This window comes from Callionymus lyra, chromosome 12, assembly GCF_982586985.1.
Source record: "Callionymus lyra chromosome 12, fCalLyr1.hap1.1, whole genome shotgun sequence".
NCBI lineage: Eukaryota > Metazoa > Chordata > Actinopteri > Syngnathiformes > Callionymidae > Callionymus > Callionymus lyra.
In genome coordinates, this window is record NC_141829.1 from 27,547,054 (window position 1) to 27,573,164 (window position 26,111).

The window sequence follows — 26,111 nt, forward strand, 5'->3', positions numbered from 1 at the left end:
ATTTGTTTTTATTCAATAGGTTTGTATGATCAATAGGAAAATTAAAAAAGGTGACTTTTCTGTGTTAAAGTTCCAAGGGGAGAAATAAATTGGGCAAGAATAAAGAAAATATGATCAGTGCAACCCTAATTCATTTAGTTTTATTTGTTTTTGTTTATTTCATTTATTGTTCTTACCTTTTGTACGAATTGATTAATCACATCATTCAAACCTTTACTGGCCTGGGTACTCTCTTACAAAAAAGTTACTTTCCCTAGAAACTAGGTTACAAGTAAATTGAAGTAGCTGAGTAACCTTTGAAATAAGCAACTAGCAGTGTAACTAAGTTAATATTTTAAAGTAACTTAAATTACAAATAATTAATTATATCTTATTAAGATGTGAAAAAGTACAGAACATAGTTGCACAGTGAAGACTGTCTAGCTTTCATCATTAAATGTACAGCTTGAAGACAGTTGTGTCTCTTAAATAAACAAAAGGATGTAAGGTTGACAACAATAACAAAAAAAAAAGAAAAAAAAAAGCTAAAGGACAATTTACCTTCAGTCATCACTACTTAAAACAAGTACGGTTTAACAGTCTTCAGAATAGAAGGAATAACAAACATGTTGTCTACACACCGGGGAGTGAAGGTGGGCCTGAAAAGAAATAAAAGGATCTTAAGATGTCACTTCCTCTTGTCTACATCCTTCTGCACTAATGACCTAGTTTGTTTTTCAACCCTTCGACGTTTTTGCAGACTGATATTTAGACTGTCATTTACTTCTCTTCTCAGATCTCTAAAAAAATCATTTTATCGCTCTTCTTCCTCTACCCCTTCTCATCTTCCTCGCTGCAAGCACCTTAATAATAAACTAAGCTGTCAAAAAACACATGCTTCTTTCCCTTCACTTTTGTTGGCTCCAATCTGTAGATTTCGTGCAAATTCAAGAATGCACCCAAATAATGTTTAGTAAGTAAGTAAATAAGTGTGTCATTCATATTGCGTAACTTATAATGTAACTGAATTATCTATTTTAATCAACTGGATGGATTATTTGTCAAGTTAGGGTGGATTACACAGCCCATGTTCCGGTGCTGCTTTAAAAGCTTTACTTTTGAAAATATGCCTCGCACTTGGTCCGTGCATGGGCAAAATGAACAATTTGTGCAGCCGACACACTCAACAAAGTATCAAGGATTCCTCCTACCATAATTCAAACAAGTTTAATGACAAGGTAGATAAAGATAGTAAAACCTTGCAATTCTGTGCCGACTTTGTCCTGTGACTTTCAAAAAGAATATCTGTACGTCAGGATCGTGAACACATCACTGCTGTTTGGACAGACAAAAATGCTGCCCCAATGTAAATCTGGTTCTTAAGGGTTAGAAATGAGATGTGGATCATGAAATCTTCAGTTATTTAATTTCTATATGGCCACTTCAGTGTACGAGTCACTTATTTCATTTGGATCCATTTATTACAATCCTTCACCGAATTGCAGTCATAGTTATAGTGGTGTGCTCAAACTGTTGTTAGTCGCGATTTCCTGGCAGAGAGAAAAGTAATGGACGAGGAACCTAATCCTAAAAGACAAAGTGCATGGAAAGGGAAAAAGTGAGATTATGTTGCAGATAAATGAGATGTAAAAAATGGACTGGGAGATGAAAGGCGAGTTCTATGAATTACATTTGCATAGATAAATATGTTGAAAGTCATTAAATTTAAATTATTCTGGGAATGCTCTCATTACTGCAGAAAGTAGTGAACAAAAAAAAAAAAGCGATACCACATTAGTTAAATTCAAGATAAGAAGTATTCATTTGTTAATTAAGAAAGAACAATTGGGACAGAAATTGGGGACGAAAACACAAGCAGACATACAAGTAGGCCTGAAAACAAAGGTGACAGTGATGGTAATTCACAAGGGTGTTACATGGTATACAAACATGCAGGTGTAGATATTCGAGTGTTCATTTAAACCAATGGATATGAAGTTTATAAATACGAAAGAACCAGATACATCAATATAAGTTTTAACTCTTAGCAGAGAGGCACACGTCAGTGACTACACATGGAACAATATCAAAATATCAGATTATGATATGTCATGGCATAAATGTGGGATAAAAAAGCTTCAAGAAAAAAAAAAACTTGAGTGAAATTGAGCAGAAACATAATGTTAAAATGTTTTAATCACATGTATCTATTGCTTTTATGGCCAGGTCTCTTTGACTACAACAATGCCATTTGACTGATGACTATAATAGAGGTCCTGGAACAAGTTAAGAGACACTTAAATCAGCACATAAGGTACCCTTTAAGTACGTACATTTGATGATGCAAGGTTATTAAGCCAGTCACACACAAAATGAATCATATTTTAATCAAGATCAGACAGACATACTAAATATAGCAAAGACGGCCTGAAACGTCTGTCTGATGATAATCATGTAGGATGAGCCATGTTGGACATATACATAATTTAAGTATACGAGTCTAACACATATATTATAATTTAATGTGTTAAAATCAGTTTGAGTCATAATAGCAGTGCCTCACACACATTAATGCTAATTTTTTATGCACCAATGGCCTAAACCTTGTTAGCTTTCATTTATCCATCCAAACTTTTTTTTCTAGCGCTGTTAGATGAGCGTGATTAACATGTGCCGCTGCAACAGGCTGAGAAATCAGTGGGACTTACTCAAGTTTTCCTTGAACACAGGTACAGTCCTTTAAAACAATAACCGCACCAATAATTTTTTTTTTCTCACGGCCCAGCCCACTGGCCGAACAACCCACAGGAACCTACCAGCCCGCTGGAGGAATCCCTGGTATCCCCGTACGCCAGTCTGCCCGTGGCTGTAGTGTTTCTTTTGTCTGATTATTTGCCTCTAGTCTAATCTCAAACATTTTTGTTTCATCTGGGATTTGTTCTATATTCTATAGATTTATAAGAGGATCTGTAACTGTCTGGAGTGAGCAACATCCTGCCAACAGAAATTGTGCAGAGGCAACATATTTAAGATGATTTAGCTAAGATAATAAGAAACTGCAGTTTAAATTAGGTTTCCTTTAGTTGGACTGCAAAAAAAAAAAAAAATCGAACCCAGCACTTGCAAGAGATGCAATTAATGTATCAGAAAGACTATCTAAGATAAACAGAAAAATAGTTTTGTACACTTATAATTCACTCACGATTAGACATGTGCAGACCGTTGTTTAACATGGAGAGGGACATGTGACCGTTCTGATCGAACAACCCTGCTGTATTGGTCGTAGGGATCATCAGTCCTGGCCAATGTGAGGTGCCATCAAATGAACAGTTAGGCGACAACCCACGTTGGTCCTAAAAGAAGCAGCAGAATTCAGACACAGATGTTCAGATTATAGCAGAATGTTTTCTTTTTCAGATTTCCTTTACACACTTGATGCTTTTAGTTTATATCCAAAAATGGAAAATCCACACACATTTTAAATACACAATACACAAACAAAGTAGTCAGGGAAATGTTTGTTGTTTACCTTCTCAATTTCATCATGTCTGTTAATGTTTTATTTTTATTTGTTAAGTGGAGTTTTTTTTACCCTCAGTTAAATGTTTTTGCTTTGAATTTTATTTGTACCACTATTGAATGCACCATATCTGTTCCTATACTGTTCCTCACTTGCCTATATTACTGAAACGTGGTGAAAGAAGAACACATATAAATTCTTGCTGGAATTTAACATTATTAGCATCATATTGAAGTTGATTTGACGACATTCTGTTCCGTCAATTGTTTGGAATGGCATGTAATGGGGGGTTTCAACAATTAAGTCATGCATGGAAAAATGGAAACACTTCATGACTGAGTTGGTGTTGAGGGGAGTTGAAATGACAAAACAGAAATTCACATTTCTTAATCTTTGGACCTTGTAATTACAAGATGTTGAAGACAATTATAAATTTTAAAGACATGAAGCGACATACACAAGCTGCTCTGACTGAAAAACTATGGCAAGCATCATTTCACATCTAGCATAGCATAGAGTAGCATATCAAAGCACTGAAAAGTGGTTTCTGTGTTGTCCTTTTTGTGTATTGCTATGTTCTTAAATGTATTTGCATTATTTATTTTCTTTGTAAGCAGAATTAATTAATATTCATTAAAAATGAATTTTCATTTTCAAGTAAGCAAACAATTGTAACAATTATAAACCAATTGTCTTGGTTTTCATTACCAAATAAACTCCCTTTCCTTTCACCAAGACCAGCATTCGTGTCCTGCCAGGATACATCTATTTTTACTGGGTCCACTCTTATTTTCCACAGGTGCACAATATGCAATTTATCCACATTGATAGATGGTTATTGCTCAGATTGGTTGAGATCTTGTTTTATGAATGCACGTAAACCAATTGGAGCAATGACCATTTTATTGACATACAGAGAAGCCAAGCTGAGCTTTCTTCTATTTTATTTATACAGATAATTAATGTTTATAGCAATTAGGTGAAATCATATATTTTCCCACAGCACACCTGGCGGCAGGTGTTAAAAAACACTGCTTTAGACAACCAACCCGATACTCTTCTCTGTCCGATTAGAAAGTTAAACTACAATTGAACCAGAACGATCAATAAAGTTTATCTAATCTAAATGATATCTTGAATAAAAAAAACAAATATGAACTTCAGCATAGCAACACATAATAATAATAACATAGGGGCGACATAGGGGCGACATAGCTCAGATGGTAGAGTGGTTGCCTGCAGTCCAAAAGGTTGCAGGTTCAATCCCAGCTCCAGACAAGCTTGTGTCGTTGTGTCCCTGAGCAAGACACTTCACCCTGATTGCTCCTGATGATGAACTTGGCGCAAGTGTGCATGCCTACTCCCATCAGTATGTGTGAATGGTTGAATTTCCCCTCGCGGGACTAATAAGGGATTCTAAAAAAAATAAATAAAATAAAATAAAAAAAATAAACTAAATATGTGGCAATTTTAATTAAAAGAGAAAAAGAAAAATCAACAATCTCAGTCATAAATGACAGTAATGGAAAACCGTTTCAAACATGGGAATGTCATGATGGGGAACGGAGAAACCCAGGCGCAGAGGTAATTGCAGAAACTTGGTTTTATGCAATGGGGAAGGCAGAGGCGTAGTCAGACAGTCCAGGAATCGGCATCAAAAGGCAAAAGCAGGGGCTCAGCAAACTCGGCGTCAAGGGGCAGAAACAGATCGAAAAACGAGGCATGGAGTCTTGGTCGGGACAAGGTAAGGAGACAAGGTAGGGAAGCAGGAATACTCAACGGCAGGGCTCTGGTTACTGGGAAACGGTGACAACAAGACAAGGGCGTGACTGAGAGTGGGGATTAAGAACACAGGGGAGCAATCAGCAGCAGCTGGGGGCGGGATAACTAGACACAGCTGGGAACAATTACTACTCAGACAGGGGGAAGTTAGACTAGCACAGGCACAGTAGGGAGCGGATTTCACAATAAAACCGGGTTCCCAGTTTAATTCTACAGACACTTCTGGCCGACTATCTCAAATCTATATATTCGAATGAAAACAGAGTTCACATCAACAACTAGAATTCCCTCATCAATGAACACTGCAAGGATAACACTAATATTAAAGCCTGATAAAGACCCCTCCAATCCAGCTAACAAGCTCAGGTCCAACAGCAACAACAACTAAGCTTTATTTTGGCTAGTTGTGAAAAACTATTGTTGGACAATGGATAGGATGAACAAAACACTATTGTACCATGTAACTGTAATTTCTTGTTTGTATGTTTTTCACATGTAAAGGTATGTCAAATAAAAAAAAACATTATGCAGAATACCTTTTAAGCACAAAATGATTATCTTTTACCTAGGAGTAATAAGTAAATCTAGCTAGTTTACCTTGAGAGCTCTCAGCACCATCAACTGGATCATCCCTCTCAGGTTCCCTTCATTAGACATTGAGCGCCTGAGAGTTTCCATTGCCTCATGATTGGAATGTCCGAGCAGCGACTCTCCATTAACTGCCACCAGTTGATCGTTGACAGATAGCCGACCATCCTGTCGAGCAAACACAAATTAACAACTGCTATTATTCTGACTACTTATTTATCCTCTGCCATAATGAGCAATGATTATTACCTTGTAAGCAGCCCCTCCATGGATAATGGACTTTATAAAGATCCCCAGGTCCTCTCCTGTCTCTCGTGACTTGTTTCCTTTCAGACTTATGCCAAGTCCTGCAGAACCAGTGTCGTTGAGTGGAACCTCAAACATCAACTGCTCTTTACCACTCTCCAAAATAAAGTTCGTCCCAGCAACCTTCACCTTTTTAAATGAAAAGAAGATTCAAAATAGAATTAAAGTGCATTAAAAGGCAACTAAAGTGTTGAGTCTCAAACATATATTATAAGTTAATGTGTTGAAATCAGTTTGAGTCCTAATAGAATTGCCTCACACACACATGAATGCTGAATTAAAATGATCTTGGACCTCTATTGTACTCATCAGTATGTGTCTGTTTGCACAAAACTCTCTTCAAATTGATATATTTTTATTAGAAAATGTGCTTAAGCCCCAATTCGAATTAAAATCTTGTTATCTATGAACACATCCACTCTGCTGTGATTTGTCACGTAGCATCATCCATCCTGGTCTCTACTTCCACGAGACGTGTATAAAGAAAGGAGCAGGGTGTTCTGCTGCAGGAGGAGTGAAGCCATTATTACGACATAATAGGCTCCATTTTCCTAACCCCTCGTTCTGCGTGACTTTAAAGTAATCACTTCATCGGCATGATGAGTGACTTACTGCGCCTTGGAGAGGAAGACTACAACATTTGAAGCATGGGAGTAAGTCAGGAGAGTGCGGTTTTTATTTTAGTTGCTCTTTAAGAGATTTAATAAGAAAAAATGATTATTTAATTGTGATCTGTAATTAATTGATCATATCTATTTTTCAACACCTTTAAATAGTGGAGGAAAACTCACATAAACTTACTTTAATTAAATTAATTTATATTCATGATTGTATCAGATGAAAACACTGATAGATCAGAACAAGAGGCAGTTCATGAAGTCATTTATTGTTTTGAACATACTTGAACAGATGAAGCTTGGTGCTTGCTAGGGGATATTAGCAGTGCTTGCTAGGGGTTATTAGCAGCAGTCTTCTTGGGTGGGAACTTGAAGGGAGGGCTCATGGCCAACAGTCTCACTGTTGCTGTTTGTTTTGGTCAGTCAACTGTTATCCTGAAATCATATTTTTAAATTTATATCTGGAGCTTGTTTTAATATTACTACTTTACAAAGTACACTTTCAGTGATGGAACATGGATAATACCATACACATGTTGAGCTGGAATTTTAAGGGCTTATACCACTTGGTTAAAAGAAGGAAGGTATTTTCATATATTAAACAAATAGATTCAGAAGTGTTCCGACAAGAGACACACATTAAAGACTATGATAATTTGCTTCTAATGTCCGGATGGAAGGTGTTTCATCCATCAGAATATCTCACTTTAACATCATAATACAATAGCAGACAGAAATGGTCGTTATGCTATAGTCACAGGTATATTGTTCAACACCAATGTTATGTTTGCAAGCATATATGCCCCTGACACAGATGATGCAAACTTCTTCAACAATCTGTTTTCCTCTCTGTTGGATCTTAACAAATATTCATAGGACCACGCACCTGTTGTTTTTGCCTGACTTTACCAAGTCTCCCTCACATAAGGACTCACTGGAGGTTGAATCACACTTTACTTTCAAATGACAATTTTATTTCATTTATTGAGCAACACATAAAAATATTCTTTGACACTAATTATTCTTCTGGAACTTCCAGCTTAATAATTTGGGTCACCCTGAAAGCATACCTAAGAGGGAAAATCATCTCTTTCTCGGCTATCGTGAAAAAGAGGTCACAAAAGGAGCGACTAGAACTAACCACCAAAATAAAGAAAGTTGATCAACAGTACTTGCAAGTACAAAATCCTGAACTATATAAAACAAATGTGGAATATATGAGTTTTATATACATGGCGACAGAACCGCAAACCAGCTAAGAGGGTTTAGTGCGAGGCAACATATCACCAAAACTAAAACAGGTAAAGATGCAACCTCAAACACAAATTAAATCAATGAAGAGTTCAGAAAATTCTATACTCAGTTATACACATCTGAATATCCAAGTGATGACAACTTGAATGAATGATTCCTTAACAATATCAATATCTCAACCATATCACAAAATCATGTTAGAAAAAACAATTACAGAAAATGAAATAATAGTAGCCATCTCATCAGAATTTAAAGAAAGGTCTCATGGGAAAATGACCAAGCCATTTCAACATCAATAACAAGGGCTAATCTGCTCCAGTGAAATAGATATAGATCGTCTAGAAAACATCTTTCATAACATCAATTACGCCTTTCAACTAAACAAGGTTTACACTTGGCAAACTTAGTGTCTCTTATTGCTGCTATCACACAGTGATCACTTACATCATTAGGAAAAACATCTGTGGCAGAATATTTAAAAGGGACATTAGTCAAAATGACATCAATAAGTGATGACTTCTCAGGATATTTGAGATTGGGTCTTGTGGATGAGGTAATCATTTGTGTCAGATTTAAAGTGTCACACTGTGCTTTAAATGTATCAGACACAGGTGTCAACCAATCCCAGTTAAGATCACAAACTATAACAATTTTCTTATACTGCAGTTGTGACAGACTATTCGACAGTGTGGACAATGAGTTAGCTATTGCAGAGGGGGGCTGTAACAGCCAACTATCATGATATGATGGCCTTTAGTAACTTCATTATTTAAGGCCAGGAGTTCAATTGTTTACTGTGTGATTCAGTGAGCACCAAATTAATATTTAATTTTCTTTTGGTGTAAATAGCAACACCACCCCCCCGGCCAGAGGTCGGCTTGAAACCGAAACACCATTATATCCATCAATGTATATATCCTTATCATGAACAGATTTAGTTACCCAGGTTTCGGATAAAATGATAATATCAGCATCAGTTGAATTGACCCAAATCCTTACCATGGATATTAAACTCTGTACATTAAGATGCATTAAGGCCTGGCCTATTTTTATTTTAATATTATTATTTTTTTATTAGTAGCATACCTTCACCAGTTACAAACGGGTATAGGAAAAACAAAAGTAGCAAATACAGGGTATAATAGTATTTTGTTCATCCTATAGTGAGGTATCTATTGTCCAACAACAGTTTTTCATAGACAGCTAATTTAAGCTTAGTTGTTGTTGTGCTTCATTACATATTGGACCTGATAGGACCAGAGCTGCACAGCCTACATTTATCTGTGTATAAGTAAAGTGAGTAATCTTTGTACTATTTACAAAGATTTAATCTGTGGATTCATGGTTTATTATTTACATTGTTGGTTTAAACTCTGCTCTATGCTACATCTAATAACAATTATTTTCACCTTGTTGATGACTTTCCCTCTCTGAAAAAATTTGAGTCAAATCCAGAAAATGGTTGACAGGCGACATGTAGTTTAGAATTTGAACTTGTGGCATTAGATACTGGAGTTGGTACCAGAATTGTGTTGCTTGAATGATATTAAATCAGCAAGCCTGACATCCCAAACATGTTGCATCTTCCACTCTCCTCTACTTTACAACAGTTAATCAGTTGCAATTGACACATTCAGTAGATCAAGTTCACACCTGCATACCTTCTGGTTTTAATCACGCCTGATCCAGCTCAAGCTATAGAAGTTGTACTCTACCCATTTGAATAAGATCAGGGTATAATATCTATATTGGGCATATATATAACTCATTTTGGCAGAATGTCATACAATGAGCTTGTCCTGCTATACCCCAAAAAGCCAAGAACCCACAGATCTCTTACATTTGTAAATGTGACCTGCAAAAAGAAGGGGCCTTAGATGTTGGGGCACAATCCTAATAGCTGCTGTATAGGAAAATATTGTGTTAATTTGTTAATAGGTCGATTAAACAAACAACAAAAGGCTGTGGTTTCCACTGACCTTTCTTCATCGCTTTCCTCTGCTAGAAACATACATATAACTTGTATAAAATGTTTTCTTTGTAGTTATTTAATAATATTAAAACAAGATCTAGTTTGATCATGGGGTTGCAGAATAAACATAATTTTGAGGCCTTGAGCTAAGATAAATATGGAGGAAATTCTTACCATCTCACAAGGTAGAAACAAGTCTTCCTGTCGTAGGACAATGAGAGACACATTTTCTCCAAGCACAGTGCTTCGCAGCATACACACCAACTCTTCCTGACCAATGCCCGAAATATCAGAACCATTGACCTACACACACATTGAACCATTACGTCAGCATGAAGTCTTGTAAACAGTACGGTATCTGCATGATGACTCTGTACCTCCAGAATACAGTCTCCAGACTGCAGGCGTCCATCTCTGATAGCGGCTCCTTTTGATAGAATGTTCTTGACAAGAATTGGACCTGGACCATGCGTTGTGGAGTCTCTGGTAACAACAGTAAAACCAAGACCATCTGTACCTGGAAATACAATTAAAACATAAATGTTTAGGTATTCAAGGCTTTACAGTCTTAGTTTTGCAATTTAATACAACAAATGTTCAACAAAAACAACAATAATTCAGTCTCTTGTTTTTTCTTCTTAATTTAATGCATTCCCATCATTTTTATATTATCATACAAACTAAATAGCCTAGGAACAACATTTATACATCAGAAAAATAAAACACACTTAATCACAACAACAATAAAGATGTAGGTATAAATTGAGGAAATACTGTGGAAATGGCTTAAAGTAAATACATCTGTAAAGGTACAGTCACCTGCCACCCAAATCATGGAAACTCCTGTCAGGCATCACTGTCGCTAAGATAAGTTGACACAAGGATAGATAAATGAGAGGGACACAGAAGGTCACCGTTGTAAACTTACGAATAAACACAACACGCACATGATAACAAGATGGCGCCGCACGAGCAGCAGCTGGTTACAACAGCTCCCTCTTTCTTCTTACTTTTTATTACACTTTTTCCTTTTTTTTGGCGTCTTTTTAATTTTTTCTTTAGAGTGGTCGGATCTTGTTGCCGTTTTGCACAAAACGAGACCACTTTTACAACTTTTGCATACGGTTTTCTTCTATTTTCGTCACTTTTGGGAACTCCGTCGGCAGACACGCTCAGCGGGTCTATTGTCTACACAAGGGATCAGCTGTTGGGGTTGCGCAACACCGCTCTCTCTCTCAGCGCGGAATGGACGATTCCCGTGGAAATCAAGAGAAAAAGACGCGGATGCAGAGCAGGTCGGATGAAACAAGAGAAGAAACGTAGGTTCCGTCCCTTTATTCCATCGATCATCATGGGAAATGTACGTTCGATCGTGAATAAAACGGACGAGCTTGCTGCGCTGACCCGGCATCAGAGAGACTTCCGTGAGAGCAGCCTTCTATGTTTCACGGAGACCTGGCTGACGGAGAAGATCCCAGACTCTGTTGTTTCCCTGGAGGGGTTCAAGATGGTTCGTGCGGACCGGGACATGGATGGAAAGAGGAGAGGAGGAGGAGTGGCGGTGTTTATTAATGAGAGATGGAGCGATCCCGCGCATGTCTCCATTAAAGAACAAGTGTGCACTAAGGACATAGAGTTCGTTGCGGTGGGCATCCGCCCGTATTACATCACGAGGGAGTTCTCACATGTGATTGTGTTCACTGTTTACATTCCTCCCTCTGCGGACGCAGCCGCAGCGAGCGAGAGGCTGAGCGCCTCAGTGTCGGACCTGCAGCTCAAACACCCGAACTCTCTTCTGCTCATTAACGGAGATTTCAACCATGCCTCACTTTCCTCCATTCTTCCCACCTTCACACAATACGTGAAGTGCCACACCCGGGAGGACAAGACTCTGGACCTTTTATATGCAAATGTAAAAGGTGCCTACACCTCCACCGCCCTGCCCCCCCTCGGCCGCTCTGATCACAACCTGATACGTCTGCGACCTGAATACACTCCCATGGTGAGGAGACAGCCTGCACAGAAAAGAACTGTTAAGATGTGGAATGATGAAGCCAAGGAGAGGCTGAGAGACTGCTTTGAGTCTACAGACTGGAGCGTGTTCTCTCATGGTGATGACATCGACACCTTCAATGACCATTCCACAGATTACATAAAGTTCTGTGAGGGCAACGTCACACCGACCCGCAAGGTGCGGTGCTTTGCCAACACCAAGCCATGGGTGACCCCTCAACTTCGAGTTCTGCTGAACAAGAAGAAGAGGGTGTTTGCTTCAGGGAGCAGAGAGGAGCTTAAAGAGGTCCAGCGAGAGCTCAAGAAGGCGATCAGGATGGCCAAGGAGGAATACAAGAGGAAACTGGAGGAGCAACTGGCGCAGGGAAACACAAGGGATGTGTGGAAAGGCCTGAAGAACATCTCAGGTCATGGCCAGAGTGGAGCCAGAGCCACAGCAGGGGGAGACCAAAGATGGGCCACTGAACTTAACCAGTATTTCAACCGGTTTGATCAGGGCCCCCCTCCATCTCTGCCCCCCACTCTTCACAAAGCTGCTTAGAATAGAATAGAATAGAAAAGCTTTATTCATCCCCAGAGGGGAAACACACTTTCACAACAGCGCAGTTGAGAAAAATAAAGTGCAAGGAAAAAAGAAATAATAAAAGAGATAATACAAAATAAAACAATCTTAAGAATATACAAATTATTTACAAAATTAGAAATTTGACACTATTAACAAAATAAAATAGAATAAAAATAAAATAAAATAGAAATAAAAAACGGAAAAAAAAATAAAATAAAAAGCACACAAGAAGAAAAACACGCTACGGATTAGCATCAGGATATTTAAAGTAGAGAGTTAAATATCCTGACACCAGTTGGGATGAAGGACCTTCTATAACGCTCCGTCCTACACTGGGGGTGCCTGAGCCTGCCACTGAAGGAGCTGGCCAGCTCCTCCACGGTCAGGTGCAGTGGGTGGAGAGTGTTGTCCCTGATGGAGGATAGTCTGGAGAGTGTCCTCCTCTCTCCCACCTCCTCCACCGAGTCCAGCGAGCGGCCCAGGACAGAGCCGGCCCTCGTGACCAGCCTGTTCAATCTCTTCCTGTCCCGGTCCGTGCTGCCTGCTCCCCAGCAGACCACAGCGTAGTGGATAGCAGAGGCTACCACAGAGTCATAAAAGGTCCTTAAAAGTGGTCTGCACACTCCGAAGGACCTCAGTCTCCCCAGGAGGTGGAGGCGACTTCGGCCCTTCTTATACACGGCGTTGATGTGTGTGGACCAGTTCAGTTTATTGTTGAGGTGAACACCCAGGTATTTGAAGCTGTCCACCAGCTCAACTGCTTTTCCCCTGCTTCAGCCCCCTCCCCCCAACCGTTCTCACCTCCAAGCCACCTTTCTCCCCCCCAACACGACCTACTGCCTCAGATGCCCAACCCCCCACAGCCACCTCTCTCTGTTACATCTGAACAGGTGAGGAGAGAATTAAGGCGACTGAAGATCAGGAAAGCTGCTGGACCAGATGGACTCAGCCCCAGACTGCTCAGGGACTGTGCTGATCAACTTTGTGAGTTGGTCACACACATCTTCAACCTGAGCCTCAAACTGGAGAAGGTCCCGGTCCAGTGGAAGACCTCCTGTGTGGTTCCGGTTCCCAAGGCGGTACACGCGAATGAGCCGAGCCACTTCAGACCGGTCGCCCTGACCTCTCATCTGATGAAGACCTTGGAGAGGCTGGTACTCCGCGAGCTACGCACGACGGTAAAGCTCTGCGTTGGATCCGCTGCAGTTCGCCTACAGGCCAAAGATGGGGGTGGACGACGCCGTCATCTACCTGCAGCACCGGGCACTGACTCATCTGGAAGCCGCCGGTAGCACTGTGAGAGTCATGTTTTTTGACTTCTCAAGTGCTTTCAACACCATCCAGCCGGCGCTGCTAAGGAAGAAGATGGAGGACGCAGGAGTTGGGACACAGCTGGCAGCATGGACGATGGACTACCTCACCAACAGGCCGCAGTATGTGAGGCTGCAGGACTGCAGGTCTGAGGTGACCATCTGCAGCACCGGGGTGCCTCAAGGGACAGTGCTGTCACCTTTCCTTTTTTCCCTCTACACGGCGGACTTTACCTATGACTCCAGCAGCTGTCACCTCCAGAAGTTTTCTGACGACTCGGCCATTGTGGGCTGCGTGTCTGGGGGGGGCGAGCTGGAGTACAGGTCAGTCATCAAGGACTTTGTTGACTGGTGTGAGAGCAACTACCTTTGCTTAAACACCGGTAAGACAAGGGAGATGGTGATTGACTTCAGGAAAAAGTCCCCACCACATAAACCGGTGAGCATCCAGGGCTCGGACATTGAGCTGGTGGACAGCTTCAAATACCTGGGTGTTCACCTCAACAATAAACTGAACTGGTCCACACACATCAACGCCGTGTACAAGAAGGGCCGAAGTCGCCTCCACCTCCTGGGGAGACTGAGGTCCTTCGGAGTGTGCAGACCACTTTTAAGGACCTTTTATGACTCCGTGGTAGCCTCTGCTATCCACTACGCTGTGGTCTGCTGGGGAGCAGGCAGCACGGACCGGGACAGGAAGAGACTCAACAGGCTGGTCACGAGGGCCGGCTCTGTCCTGGGCCGCTCGCTGGACTCGGTGGAGGAGGTGGGAGAGAGGAGGACACTCTCCAGACTATCCTCCATCAGGGACAACGCCCTTCACCCACTGCACCTGACCGTGGAGGAGCTGGCCAGCTCCTTCAGTGGCAGGCTCAGGCACCCCCAGTGTAGGACGGAGCGTTATAGAAGGTCCTTCATCCCAACTGGTGTCAGGATATTTAACTCTCTACTTTAAATATCCTGATGCTAATCCGTAGTGTGTTTTTCTTCTCGTGTGCTTTTTATTTTTATTTTTTTCCCGTTTTTATTTCTATTTTATTTTATTTTATTCTATTTTATTTTGTTAATAGTGTTAAATTTCTAATTTTTGTAAATAATTGTATATTCTTAAGATCGTTTTTATTTTATTTTGTATTATCTCTTTTATTATTTCTTTTTCCTTGCACTTTATTTTTTAAACTGCGCTGTTGTGAAAGCGTGTTTCCCCTCTGGGGATGAATAAAGCTTTTCTATTCTATTCTATTCTATGACAACTACAAAGAGGCTACTGAGAAATTGGCAACAGACCAATACCTCAAGTGAGTTACCCTGGGCACACACCATGAGACTTTAGACTTTTTTTCATTGTTTATTTTTAAAAACACAGCCCAGTGAATGTATATATAAAAGTAATAATATAAATATAAATATTAATAAGTTAAAAATAAAAATAGCATGCAATATGCATGTATGCAATATAGTATAAACAGGATAAACAAATAACGTTTTAAATATTGCATAGAATTAATGTATAAGTATAAATATTACACTTTTTTTTTCTTATTTACTGTTACCATTTTCCTAATGTAATCAGATCTGGCAGTTTCAATCAGATCCCTGAGGTGAAGTCTGTGCACCTCAAGTTTAGTGGAATTCCAGAGAGGCTCAGACTTTCGACAAAGTCTCTTCAGACTCAGGAGATCTTCATTTGTCCAAGGGAACCGTTTTTGCTGAAGTTCGATTTATCAGCGATCCTGTTCCAGGATTTCAACACAATGATTTGTGAAACAGTGAATCAAACTGTCCACGTTAAGGAAGTCATTGAAGAAAAGAGGGTCAAAAAACTGTCTATACTGCAGTATCGGGTGAGATGACACGCCTCTGAGACCTAACCTTTGAGGGCTTAGGTTCAGGGATGAAGTCCAGGTTAAACAAGACAAGAGAATGATCACTCAGATGGAAATCATGTAAAGAAACATTAGAAATGTCCAGACTAAGAGTAAAAACCAAGTCTAATAGTGAGTGGGTTCAGAGACATGTTGCTCAAAATGAAAGGCTTCAGTTTAAGTTAAAAGTTCTTTAGCAGAGAAAGATGTGATGTCATCAACATGACGATTAAAGTTCCCAAGAATAAGAACAGATTTCATTTATATAATGTAACATAAGAAGTCACTAAAGTCCTTCAAGAACACTGTCGCAGGACCAGGCGGACGATAGATTGACACACAATAGAAGGGTCTTGTAGAACCAACCAAGATCATCTGAGACTCGAAAGAAGTGAATTCCTGTGTCTGAATCACTTTGCATGAACAACTATCTCTATAAACAACAGCCAAACCATCCCCACGACGACAGGGGCCTTCAACAGTACAGCTAGCAGGACAGAGTTCAATAAGATGAATAAACTCTTCCTTTCTCTGCCACGTCTCTGAAAGACACAATAAATTCATTCAGATAAAAGGATTTATTTGCAATGGAGCAAGCATTTCAACAGGCCGATATGCAGCGCTGATGGCGTCACTGAGGCAGTGACAGCAGGACCTTTTGAAGGCTACTCCCCTGTGTAAACGTCCTCCATCAAGCATAATATAAGCAGTTGTTATTACAGTTGTGAAAGCAACTTTTTTAGCACTCAATAGGAGGAGCCGACTTCAGCTGCTGCCGATCACAGGTGCCTACGGAAGCAGAAGTGAAGAGGGCCCTGAAAACAGCCGGTTGCAAGGAAGGTAAAGCATACATGGAATATCTTAACCATGTACCGGTTATAGTGTACAAAAACATCTGTGCAATACAAACTTGTGACCAGGAGGGCAAGAGAGAAAGGCGAAGAATGATTGATCCTGTTGGACTTCCATATGCAGTTGACAAAATGATAACAGACAACGACCATTTTGACCATGAATAAGCAGAAGAGGAAAGCTATTAAAGTAGATGCAGCCATCCCCAAACTGATGAGTGATATATCAAATCTGGAAGGTGAAGTTAACAGTAATGCGGGTTATTTTAGAGCATGACCATCAAGCGAAGAAGCCTCTGATAGAAAACTGCAGCTGAAGAGGATGGACAGCCGCCCACCCAATTAAAAAAGGTGGGTTCGGTCAAGGAAGAGTTGATTAAAAGAGCAAGTGTCAAAATAAACATTTTATATATATTTAATATAGCTGCTAGTGCTGCTAATACAGTTTCAGATCTAAAAGCTTTTAAATGGGTTCAGCTATTGGACATGAGAAGAAGAGAAGCACCTGAGCAAAACTCCAAAATAAGATTAAACATTGTGGAGGTTAAAACACTTCATCACATGAGGAAAGCATTCATTTCATAAGGAAATGTGATAAAAAACAACTAGACTAATCTTGTGCGCATGGGTCTTACAGCCTTCATTTGTTCTAGTCTCTTTAGCTGGGCTGAGTCAGCACTTTGGCCCACCATGAGTTCATATCAGCAGAATGAAACAATCAATATAGACTTAATGGACCCAGAAGAAAGGAAATCAAGAATATGAAGGGCTGAGGAGACACAGTCGGCCAAGGAGCAAAATCATCTGATATCTACAACTTAATCTTCTTTGTTTATTACAAAAAAATGTTATATCCTGATTAGTCAAGAAAGCAGGAAGTAGGATTCTTTGAATGAGAACATTGTCAGCAGCCTTTAACATTTATTGTCTTTGTAAAAATAAATACATAGGAAGCTATATGTAGAAGACAGACAGACAGACAGACAGACAGACAGACAGACAGACAGACAGACAGACAGACAGACAGACAGACAGACAGACAGACAGACAGACAGACAGACACAGACAGCTAGTAAGTAATGGTTATTTGTAGTTATTTCTGCACATTTCTAGACCAGGGTCACAAAGCACTTTAACAATCACAAACTATACAAAGTTAAAATATATACTTAAACGATCAAGACACATAAGACAGACCCAGAAGTCCCAGAAAGTCAGGAAAAGCCTGCACAAACAAGAATGTTTTAAGTTGTTTCTTGAAGGAGTCAGTAGACTCCATCAAACACTAAGAGGGAGAGGAAGATCGTTCCAAAGCTTAGGAACAACAGCCTGGTTGGATTTCTCTCCTATGGTCCGGAAGCTTGTGCGCGGAACCATCAGTTGAGTCTGATCCACACACCTCAGAGCCCGAGCTGGGGTGTAAGGCTGATCAGATCAGTGATGTAAGGAAGAGCCTGACCATGAATAGCTCTGAAAGTAAGAATCAGAATTTAAAAATTGATCCTGAAAGAAACTGGCAGCCAGTGAAGAGTTCGAAGAAATGTGAGTTCTTCTACTAGAGCGGGTCAGAATTCTCGCTGTAGAGTTCTGTATTAACTGCAGGTGAGACAACTCCTTCTTGTTTAGGCGCGAAAATAAACAACAACAACAGTCTAAATGAGAATAAACAAACACATGGATTACAAGAGTGTTGTGACATCATTTTTGCAAGTTTAGAGATTTTTCTCAGTTGAAGAAAAGTTTCTTTTCAGTTTTCTGCAGTATTGTACTAGAGACATGTCTTTGTCAAATAGAACACACAGGTTTCTCAGGCTCAGTTTGACAGACTGGCCTAAGTCACCCAAGTACTGACTCAACCCTGGAACCTTATCATCAGGCGCAATAACTAGTGTTTTAGTTTTGTCCATATTTAGCTGCAAAGTGTTTTCACTCAGCCATTGTTTAATTTCTAGCAAACAATTGACAAAGCTGTTCATCCCCTGCTGCTCAGTTGGATCAAATGAGCAGTAGAGCTGTATGTTATCAGCAAAAATGAAAAGAAACATCAGGAAATTTCTGAAAGATTTATCCCAGGGGAATCAAGTACAGAAAAAAACAATAAAGGACCCAAAACAGTACCTTGAGCCACACTACAGATCCGCAGACCTTATTTGATTGGCAGATACACTGAAACTACGCCCAGAAAGGTATGACGAGAATCACTGTAACACAGACCTTGACAGTCCCACTACATCCCTCAGTCTTCTCAGCAGGATCTGGTGATCAGCTGTGTCAAAGGCTGAGGACAGATCCAAGAGAACCATAAGAGTGTACTTTGCAAGCCAGCCGAGATCATGATGTCACTGGACACTTTCAGTAAGGCTGTAGACTAAAACTTCTCATGGATGCCGCTCTGGTCAAGGAACAATGACAGCTGCATGTTTAAATGCATTGGGAAAAAACCCTGTGGAAAGGGATTAGTTCACCATTTCAGTAACCCAGGGGCAAATTACATCAAACACTTTATTAAAGAGCTTAAATGTAAGGACATCTGACGAGCAAGAGGAGGGTTTCATCTTGCTCACCAGTGCCGAAATATCAGCCAGCGTTACCAAGTTGAAGGAGTGATCGAGTTTGTCGAGTGATCTCCTCTCTGCAACTATCAGCAGTCACCAGTCACCAGTGAGTTCATGTTGTATGAAATGTTCATTGTTGTTGGTATTTTCCTTCTCACTGAATTACTTAAGTTAAGTTAAACAGCATTCATAGATCAAATCATAGAAACAAATCCTTATTAATAATGCTCTTTATTATTATTATTTTTTTCAACCCCTCTTTTCATCAGACATGCAAAAACTATAAGAAAATTACCTTGTTTGTCCTTTTTATACTTAACATTCTTGACCCAGAACTCAGCCATGCAATTAAATAGTTGGTGAAAATCCTTCTCACCTTTCTTGAGGTCAATCCTCAGTCTACGTTGTGCTTTCTTGCTGGTAGGCATACAGTAGAGGGTAGGGTCTTTGTTGGAAGTTTCACTTCTTGTCTCCTGAAGACAAGAAAATCTTCTATAAAACAAATTTTCAAGAAAATATTTAAATTGTATTTGCCAAAAATATATGCCTCAATTGTCCAACCAACACATTTCCCCCAGAAATGGTTATACACAAGAAAAACAGAGAAAGTTCAATTTCAAATAAAAAACTAACAAAACAAACTCCATATGTTTACAAATATATATATATATATGTTTGGAAATATGAACAATTAACATGTTTTATTGTGAATTTCTTCAGCTTACTGGGATTTTAGTGAGAACAATGTGTCTCATTAATGAAGTGCGAGTAAATTCCTGCGCAGATTTTCACATAAAGGTCTCTGCTAAGAGAGAGCTACTCTGGATTCATGAAGTTTAAATGTACAACAATTACCTGAGGAAAAATGTATATTCTTTGAAAGAACTAGCTATATATCTAGCATTCACCAGAAGATAGAGTGCTAGAAAAAATTTGAATCTAGGACAAGCGAATCACTAGAACATTCTTCAGGTCTGAATCAGCAGGGAAATGAACTTGATAAGCAATTTCAGCAGTTGCTTGGAATATGAACAACCAGATCTACTGGTTGATGCCACTCTTACAAAATTAAATAAAACAAATGTACATATATAGGCCACACCTGTTAAATAAAAAAGTAAAAAGTAAAATATTTCCACATGAAAACACAATACATTTGAAGAGAAACATTAGTTTAAAGTGTTTTCAAATTAATGGTAATGTTCCCAAGCTGCTCGTAACACAGCAGTAAAACACTAAAATGAAAAATAAACAGCCTAGAAAAACAACCATGATATTTGCTCACAGTCCAAAAACATCCAGAGGTTGATTAAGTGAACCGGTATTTTACTCTGTGTGCCTGGAGACATATTACGGAAATAAAATCTATATTTTAAAACAGAAATTGAAAACTTTTTATAGAGCCATTTCTAGGAGAGGTTGAAAAAAGATTTGCTTTGTTTTTAAATATAATTTATTGATAGCACTCTATATAGAAAACATATATAGAAACATTCCTGAGTTATTTATTTAAAATTTAGAATCAGAGGATCACTCCTGAGAGGGATTTGGGTAGGATGAGTTAATTGTTCACTGCTGACATCAGTTCCTTGTTTACCTACGTATAGTCAAAATCAAGTTTAGGGAATGTCATGATCTTCTTAACCACAACTGCTAAGTCTGACTGACATTGTCACCCATTAACAGAGAAAACTCTCCACCATGTCAGATCAATACAGTTTTATCTATCTATACATCAAACTGGGTTTTTCCAAGATTAGTGTAATGTTTCACAGAAAGAAATGCTCTGCCTAAATATACAGGGAACACTTGATTATGTTTACAGAGAGTGTGCATGTTTTTTTGTGTTTTTTTTTACTAAATTGAGCAGATCCCATTAGATTTCTATTGTTAAAATGTCTTCACAACTCTGTTGAATACCTACATCAGCCTGAGGGGAGTTAACATCATAAACCAATTGTGTTGCTTGAATTTCAGGAGGCTTGATGGCTGGTTTGGCTTTGACAGGAGGATGTGGCTTTTTGGTTTTTGGGTGCATTCTGGGGCTTCTCTCTGAGGTGCTGCTGTTTTTGAACAGCTGACCAATGAGGCTATTTTCATAGTTTTCTCTGTGGTAGGAGGGAACCACTTCCAGATGCACAATAGAGCCGTTCATCGCCTGGCGAAACACCTCCTGGGCTCTGGAAGAGAGAGAAAAGAACATGACAATCGGATTGAGAACGCTCATTACTCTGAGTATCATATTAATTGCAATCACAAAAGAAAATGTATTTGAAATTAACCAATGAGGAGTAATTAGGTGGATGTGAGTGAGTTCAAATTCATTAGTATGAATGATCCATCGAGGCTTGTCAGGGAAAATAATTGTTATAATGAATTGCACATGGTCTGTGAAAAAGAGAATCTATCAAAGTAAATACTTACTCGCAATCAAATACTTACTCGCAATCAAATATTTATTTTAAATGCATAGCATATGATATATAAAACCAAATTAAATTCATGTTTAGAGCTATGTGCAATAATTGTCATAAGGACAGTAGCAAAGCTAATTAAATAATTTTATGAGGCTTTTGTATTGCCAGACTACATTGTTGGATAGATACATTTACACAAGAATGTTTGGGATGGATATTAAAAAAAATGTACGTTCAATGCTCTTTTGTAATTATAAATCAGGTGTAAATGTTGACAGACATTTCAATTGCTGCTACACCACTAATTGACATTGACAAGTCATTTAAGTAAAACATTCAAGAAAGGATTGGTAGATAATGCAAGTCTACTGTTCGACTGTGTATTTATGTTACTTTAGAATCATTGATGGGTGTTCGTTCAAGTTTTGTTGTATCTGTTACATTTTTATTTTCAGATTATTTTGAAAAAATGATGTTTTTCCCAATTCAGAGAGGAAGGGATTATCAAATGTCACATTGAAATGAACTGTCAAATAAATAGATTTATCACAAAACACATGGATAAAAAAGATTTGGTCATCCTTAGGGTGCACCAGGTCAACCTCAGGGGCTCACATAAACAAAACTTACTGGCTGAAAGTCTTGTCCATGAGGTCCGTTGTGTTTATTTTCACAATACACTCTTCCTCATGGAGCAATCCTTCCTTTCTTGAGCGGCTTTCCTCCTCTACGCCACGGATGTACAAACCTAGAGACCTGAAGAAGTGTCATAAAATTATGGAGTCAACTGTGACACAGAAGCTGTTATGATGGAATGTACAATCGGCATCAGTGACGTGCGGTCAGGGGAGGCAGGTGAGAGCTGTACTTCAGAACGCTTTATCCAATACAATCTGGGTCAGATTTTACAGAAATATTTGTCATACAGCATGACTACAGTCTGTGAATTATCTTAAATGTATATGTGAAATGATTGCTCCAGTAGAAGACTAAAGGACAGAGCTTTAGGGGCGGACATTACAGGTTTTTTCTATTTATCTTGCTTCAACAGAAGAATTGGGAAAGATGAGTTATTTTCAAATGGAATTGTACTGTGCGTCAGTCCAGCAAGAAACAACCTTTGCTATTTCCCTTGCCTTTAATTGTCATTTTGTGTTAGTTGTCTGGACGAACTAAGGATACTGTGACCTTGTCTTGATTCCCCTGGGTAAAATCATTCAGAGATATCCTGATGTTTCTTACCACATTTTTGCTGATCACATCCAGTTCTACTGCTCATTTAATCCAACTGAGATCCAGAGGCTGAACAGCTTGGTCAATTGTTTGCTAGAAATCAAGCAATGGCTAAGTGAAAACACTTTGCAGCTAAATGTGGATAAAACTGAAACTCTGGTTATTGCTTATTATAATGTTCCAGGGTTGAGTCGGTAGTTGGGTGACTTAGGCCAGTCTGTCAAACTTAGCCTGAGAAACCTGGGCCTTGTATTTGACAGACATGTCTCTAGTACAACACTTCAGAAAACTGACCAGAAACTGATTCCTTCAACTGAGAAAAATCTCTAAATTTAGGAAAATGATTTCACAACACGATCTGGAGCTTATAATCAATGTGTTTGTGTCTTCTCGTTTTGACTATTGTAAGAGTTTATTTTCGCGCCTTAACAAGAAGGAGTCGTCGCACCTGCAGTTTATACAAAACTCTACGGAATTCAGACAAAGCAATGATTCACTGAGTGAGCAGTCTTGAAAACCATCTTGTTCACCCCTGCTCCCTGTCTGGCTGTCACAAATCCAGAGAAAATCCCATTTTTCTAAATGACTAGAATACATGTCAAAGATATTATTTGCGAGTTTTATATGCAGAGCTGATAGAGGTCATTATGTGGTTCAAGAAAATAAAAGCGAAGCACTAGTGGACTCACCTTCCACTGAGTGATGAACAGTAGGGGACCACATGGATTCCAAGGGGACTGTTCTCCCCCAGAATCTCAACCATTCTCCTGAGTCTTGACAAAAAGAAGAAAAAAACAGTCATAATATTTCATTTTTGTTTGTAGGGATATATGAATGCATAATGTGAGATAATGTGAAATGTATGATAATCAACTACTGTGGTATTGAACTTTGGGATATTAATTCTAAACTAGTTAATAAGAATCAGAAAACATTATATTTTCACGGTTGTAAACAAAACACAGTCATTTTGTGTAGTCAGATTACATAATTAAGAGACATTATCGTACAGTGGCATAAAGATAATTAATTACATAAAAAAGAAAAAATATATATATTGTATCCAATTAATTTAAATAATATTCATGATCTGGACAGCAGACTGCTCGAAGGAATTATTGAATCGTGTTGATCTTAATTTTCCTTCCCCAGGGTTGCATTTGGAAAAGGGGACTTCCCAGTTGGGTATTGATCTGAAATTTCCAGCACCGATACCTTCGATACCCATTCCAGTGAAGAGATATAATCTCTCCACCTGGTCCTGGGTCGACCCCTTGGTCTCCTCCCAGCTGGCCGCTCCTGGAACACCACCAAAGGGAGGCATCATGTCCCATTCCCAGTAAATCTCCATGCTTTTTCGGGCCTGCTTCTGGCTGCTGGTTTGATATCATCACATTCTGCCGCTAGCAGGATATATACCGGCTGCTAAACCCAGCTAATTTGGAACTGAAGAAACTTCTCGGATGCAAGGTGAAAGGTTTTCTTAGAACTGACCAATATTCAATGAATCTAGTAGCTTTTCATCCTTTTATATAGCTTTTATACCATACACCTCTCTATAGTCTTCATGTTTGTTTAGTCTCTTCTCTACACAAGAAACGAGTCGTTTATTATTATCGTCATAGTAGACTAGACATGCAGGGCTATTTATTTTTTAAACAATCATACCTTGGTAACATCCGACACATTTCTTTCTTCTTATTTATTTCATACACACACGGACAGAAAAAAAACTTTACCCCTAAGAAATGGCAATTCCCGACCCCTTCTTTGATATCTAATAATAAGGATCCAAAAAGAAAGAAAATTATGCAAAAGCCTGGGCTCCAAAGACAACCAAACATACATTACATTTTGGATAAATACAATCTCAACCATTACAACTATACATAGATAGATAAAACTTTATTAATTGGTTTAGGTAAAAATAATCACCAAGTAAACTCAATCCAAAGAGCACGACTAGGTTCTGAAATAACATATCTGTTTGTGAATGTATGAACTTGTACACTAGTCAACTCAAAGGGATTTCTTTTTAACAATCAATGCCTCAATGTAAGAGTCTAGGCTTATTCAAATGTGTGTCAACTTTACATTCACAGTGCGTCTAACTAATCAAGCAAACAAAAGCTCTAACATTCACACCAGTTAATCTATCAGAGTGCAGCCATTAATCCTGCTCTGACCTTCTCTCCACTCCAGTGAGAGGGATATTTTTCCTCAACTTTAATTTCTACATCCACCCTCTTTGTGAAGTCTGTCTGTGTGCTCATTTCAATTCTCTTTCTTTAGCTCACGCATTCATTGACAATAGAATCCATCGCAGCACAGGTGCTGACGAAGTTCAGAGCAGTTGTTTTGTTGTGGGAGTAGAAACAGAAATCGTCTTTTAATTGAATTCACTTGTCACTTCTCATTGGCGGATGAATTAAGATAGGTTTGAAAGTAAGTCAAATCTCAGTATCAATGTGGTAGTGGTGGCACAGAAATGAACTGTTAGTTTGTGAGCCCTGGAAAGTCTAACAGCTCAGTAGTCAGCATATGATCATTCTCATTAGTGTGTGGAAGTAGCTCACAACCCCACAATGATGATTTTGGTCCCATTAAGAAGCATATGTATCCTTTGACATCTATAATAATAATGCAAATACAAGGGAGGGGTTATCTACGAATGCTGTGTCCGGTCAATTTCATGAGATAGCCAAAATATCTAAATTTATCAGACGGTATTTAAAGAGATTAAAACTGCTAATTGAAGTCTAAGTGGAATGAAGTTACCACACTTTATTTTGATTTATTTCCCCTTCTTAGTCATGAATATTTTTAGCTAACATTTTTAATCTGTGAATAAATGTTTTTTTCTTCTTTTCAGCACTTATATAGAGTAGGATAAAACTAGTTTTGAATAACTATGAAAAATGCAATGTTTTTGATGGGAAAGTCCTGAGCTTGTGTATGTTTATCATATTTACCAGCCACTTATATAATTATAATTGTATCACTGTTTGAGTGGGAAAGCAATGTGGAGATTAGAGATGTCTTTTTAAGGTATGATATTTAAAGGAGTTAATAGCTAACCTAGACCTTGAGATATAATAACTCATTTAAGTTTGTGTTCGGTGGAAACCTTTGGAGTAAGGTAACCAACGGTTTATGAAACTGCCATCTTGAAACTGTGATTTCAGCTGGGTGGAGGATGGAAGCCAATTATTACGTCATAATGGCCACCACTCTCATCACTGTCATTTAAGGCAGGGAATAATCATATAAATTAATAATTTTAA

At 38.9% G+C, this 26,111-nt stretch overlaps 1 protein-coding gene across 6 annotated transcripts in view; it reads right to left on the reverse strand.

Moving 5' to 3' along the window:
• The window catches only part of LOC148068839 (partitioning defective 3 homolog B-like), a 130,257-nt gene that overhangs the window by 75,477 nt on the left and 28,669 nt on the right, over nt 1-26,111 (reverse strand). For all 6 annotated transcript variants that reach the window (XM_087804725.1, XM_087804727.1, XM_087804724.1 and 3 more), the window contains exons 7-15: nt 23,517-23,600; nt 22,225-22,350; nt 21,102-21,357; nt 19,554-19,650; nt 10,396-10,535; nt 10,193-10,321; nt 6,119-6,304; nt 5,879-6,037; nt 3,182-3,332 (exon numbers count right to left, since the gene is read on the reverse strand). In XM_087804725.1, the coding sequence (XP_087660851.1) occupies nt 3,182-3,332; nt 5,879-6,037; nt 6,119-6,304; nt 10,193-10,321; nt 10,396-10,535; nt 19,554-19,650; nt 21,102-21,357; nt 22,225-22,350; nt 23,517-23,600 (1,328 nt within the window). The remainder of the gene's footprint in view (nt 1-3,181; nt 3,333-5,878; nt 6,038-6,118; nt 6,305-10,192; nt 10,322-10,395; nt 10,536-19,553; nt 19,651-21,101; nt 21,358-22,224; nt 22,351-23,516; nt 23,601-26,111) is intronic.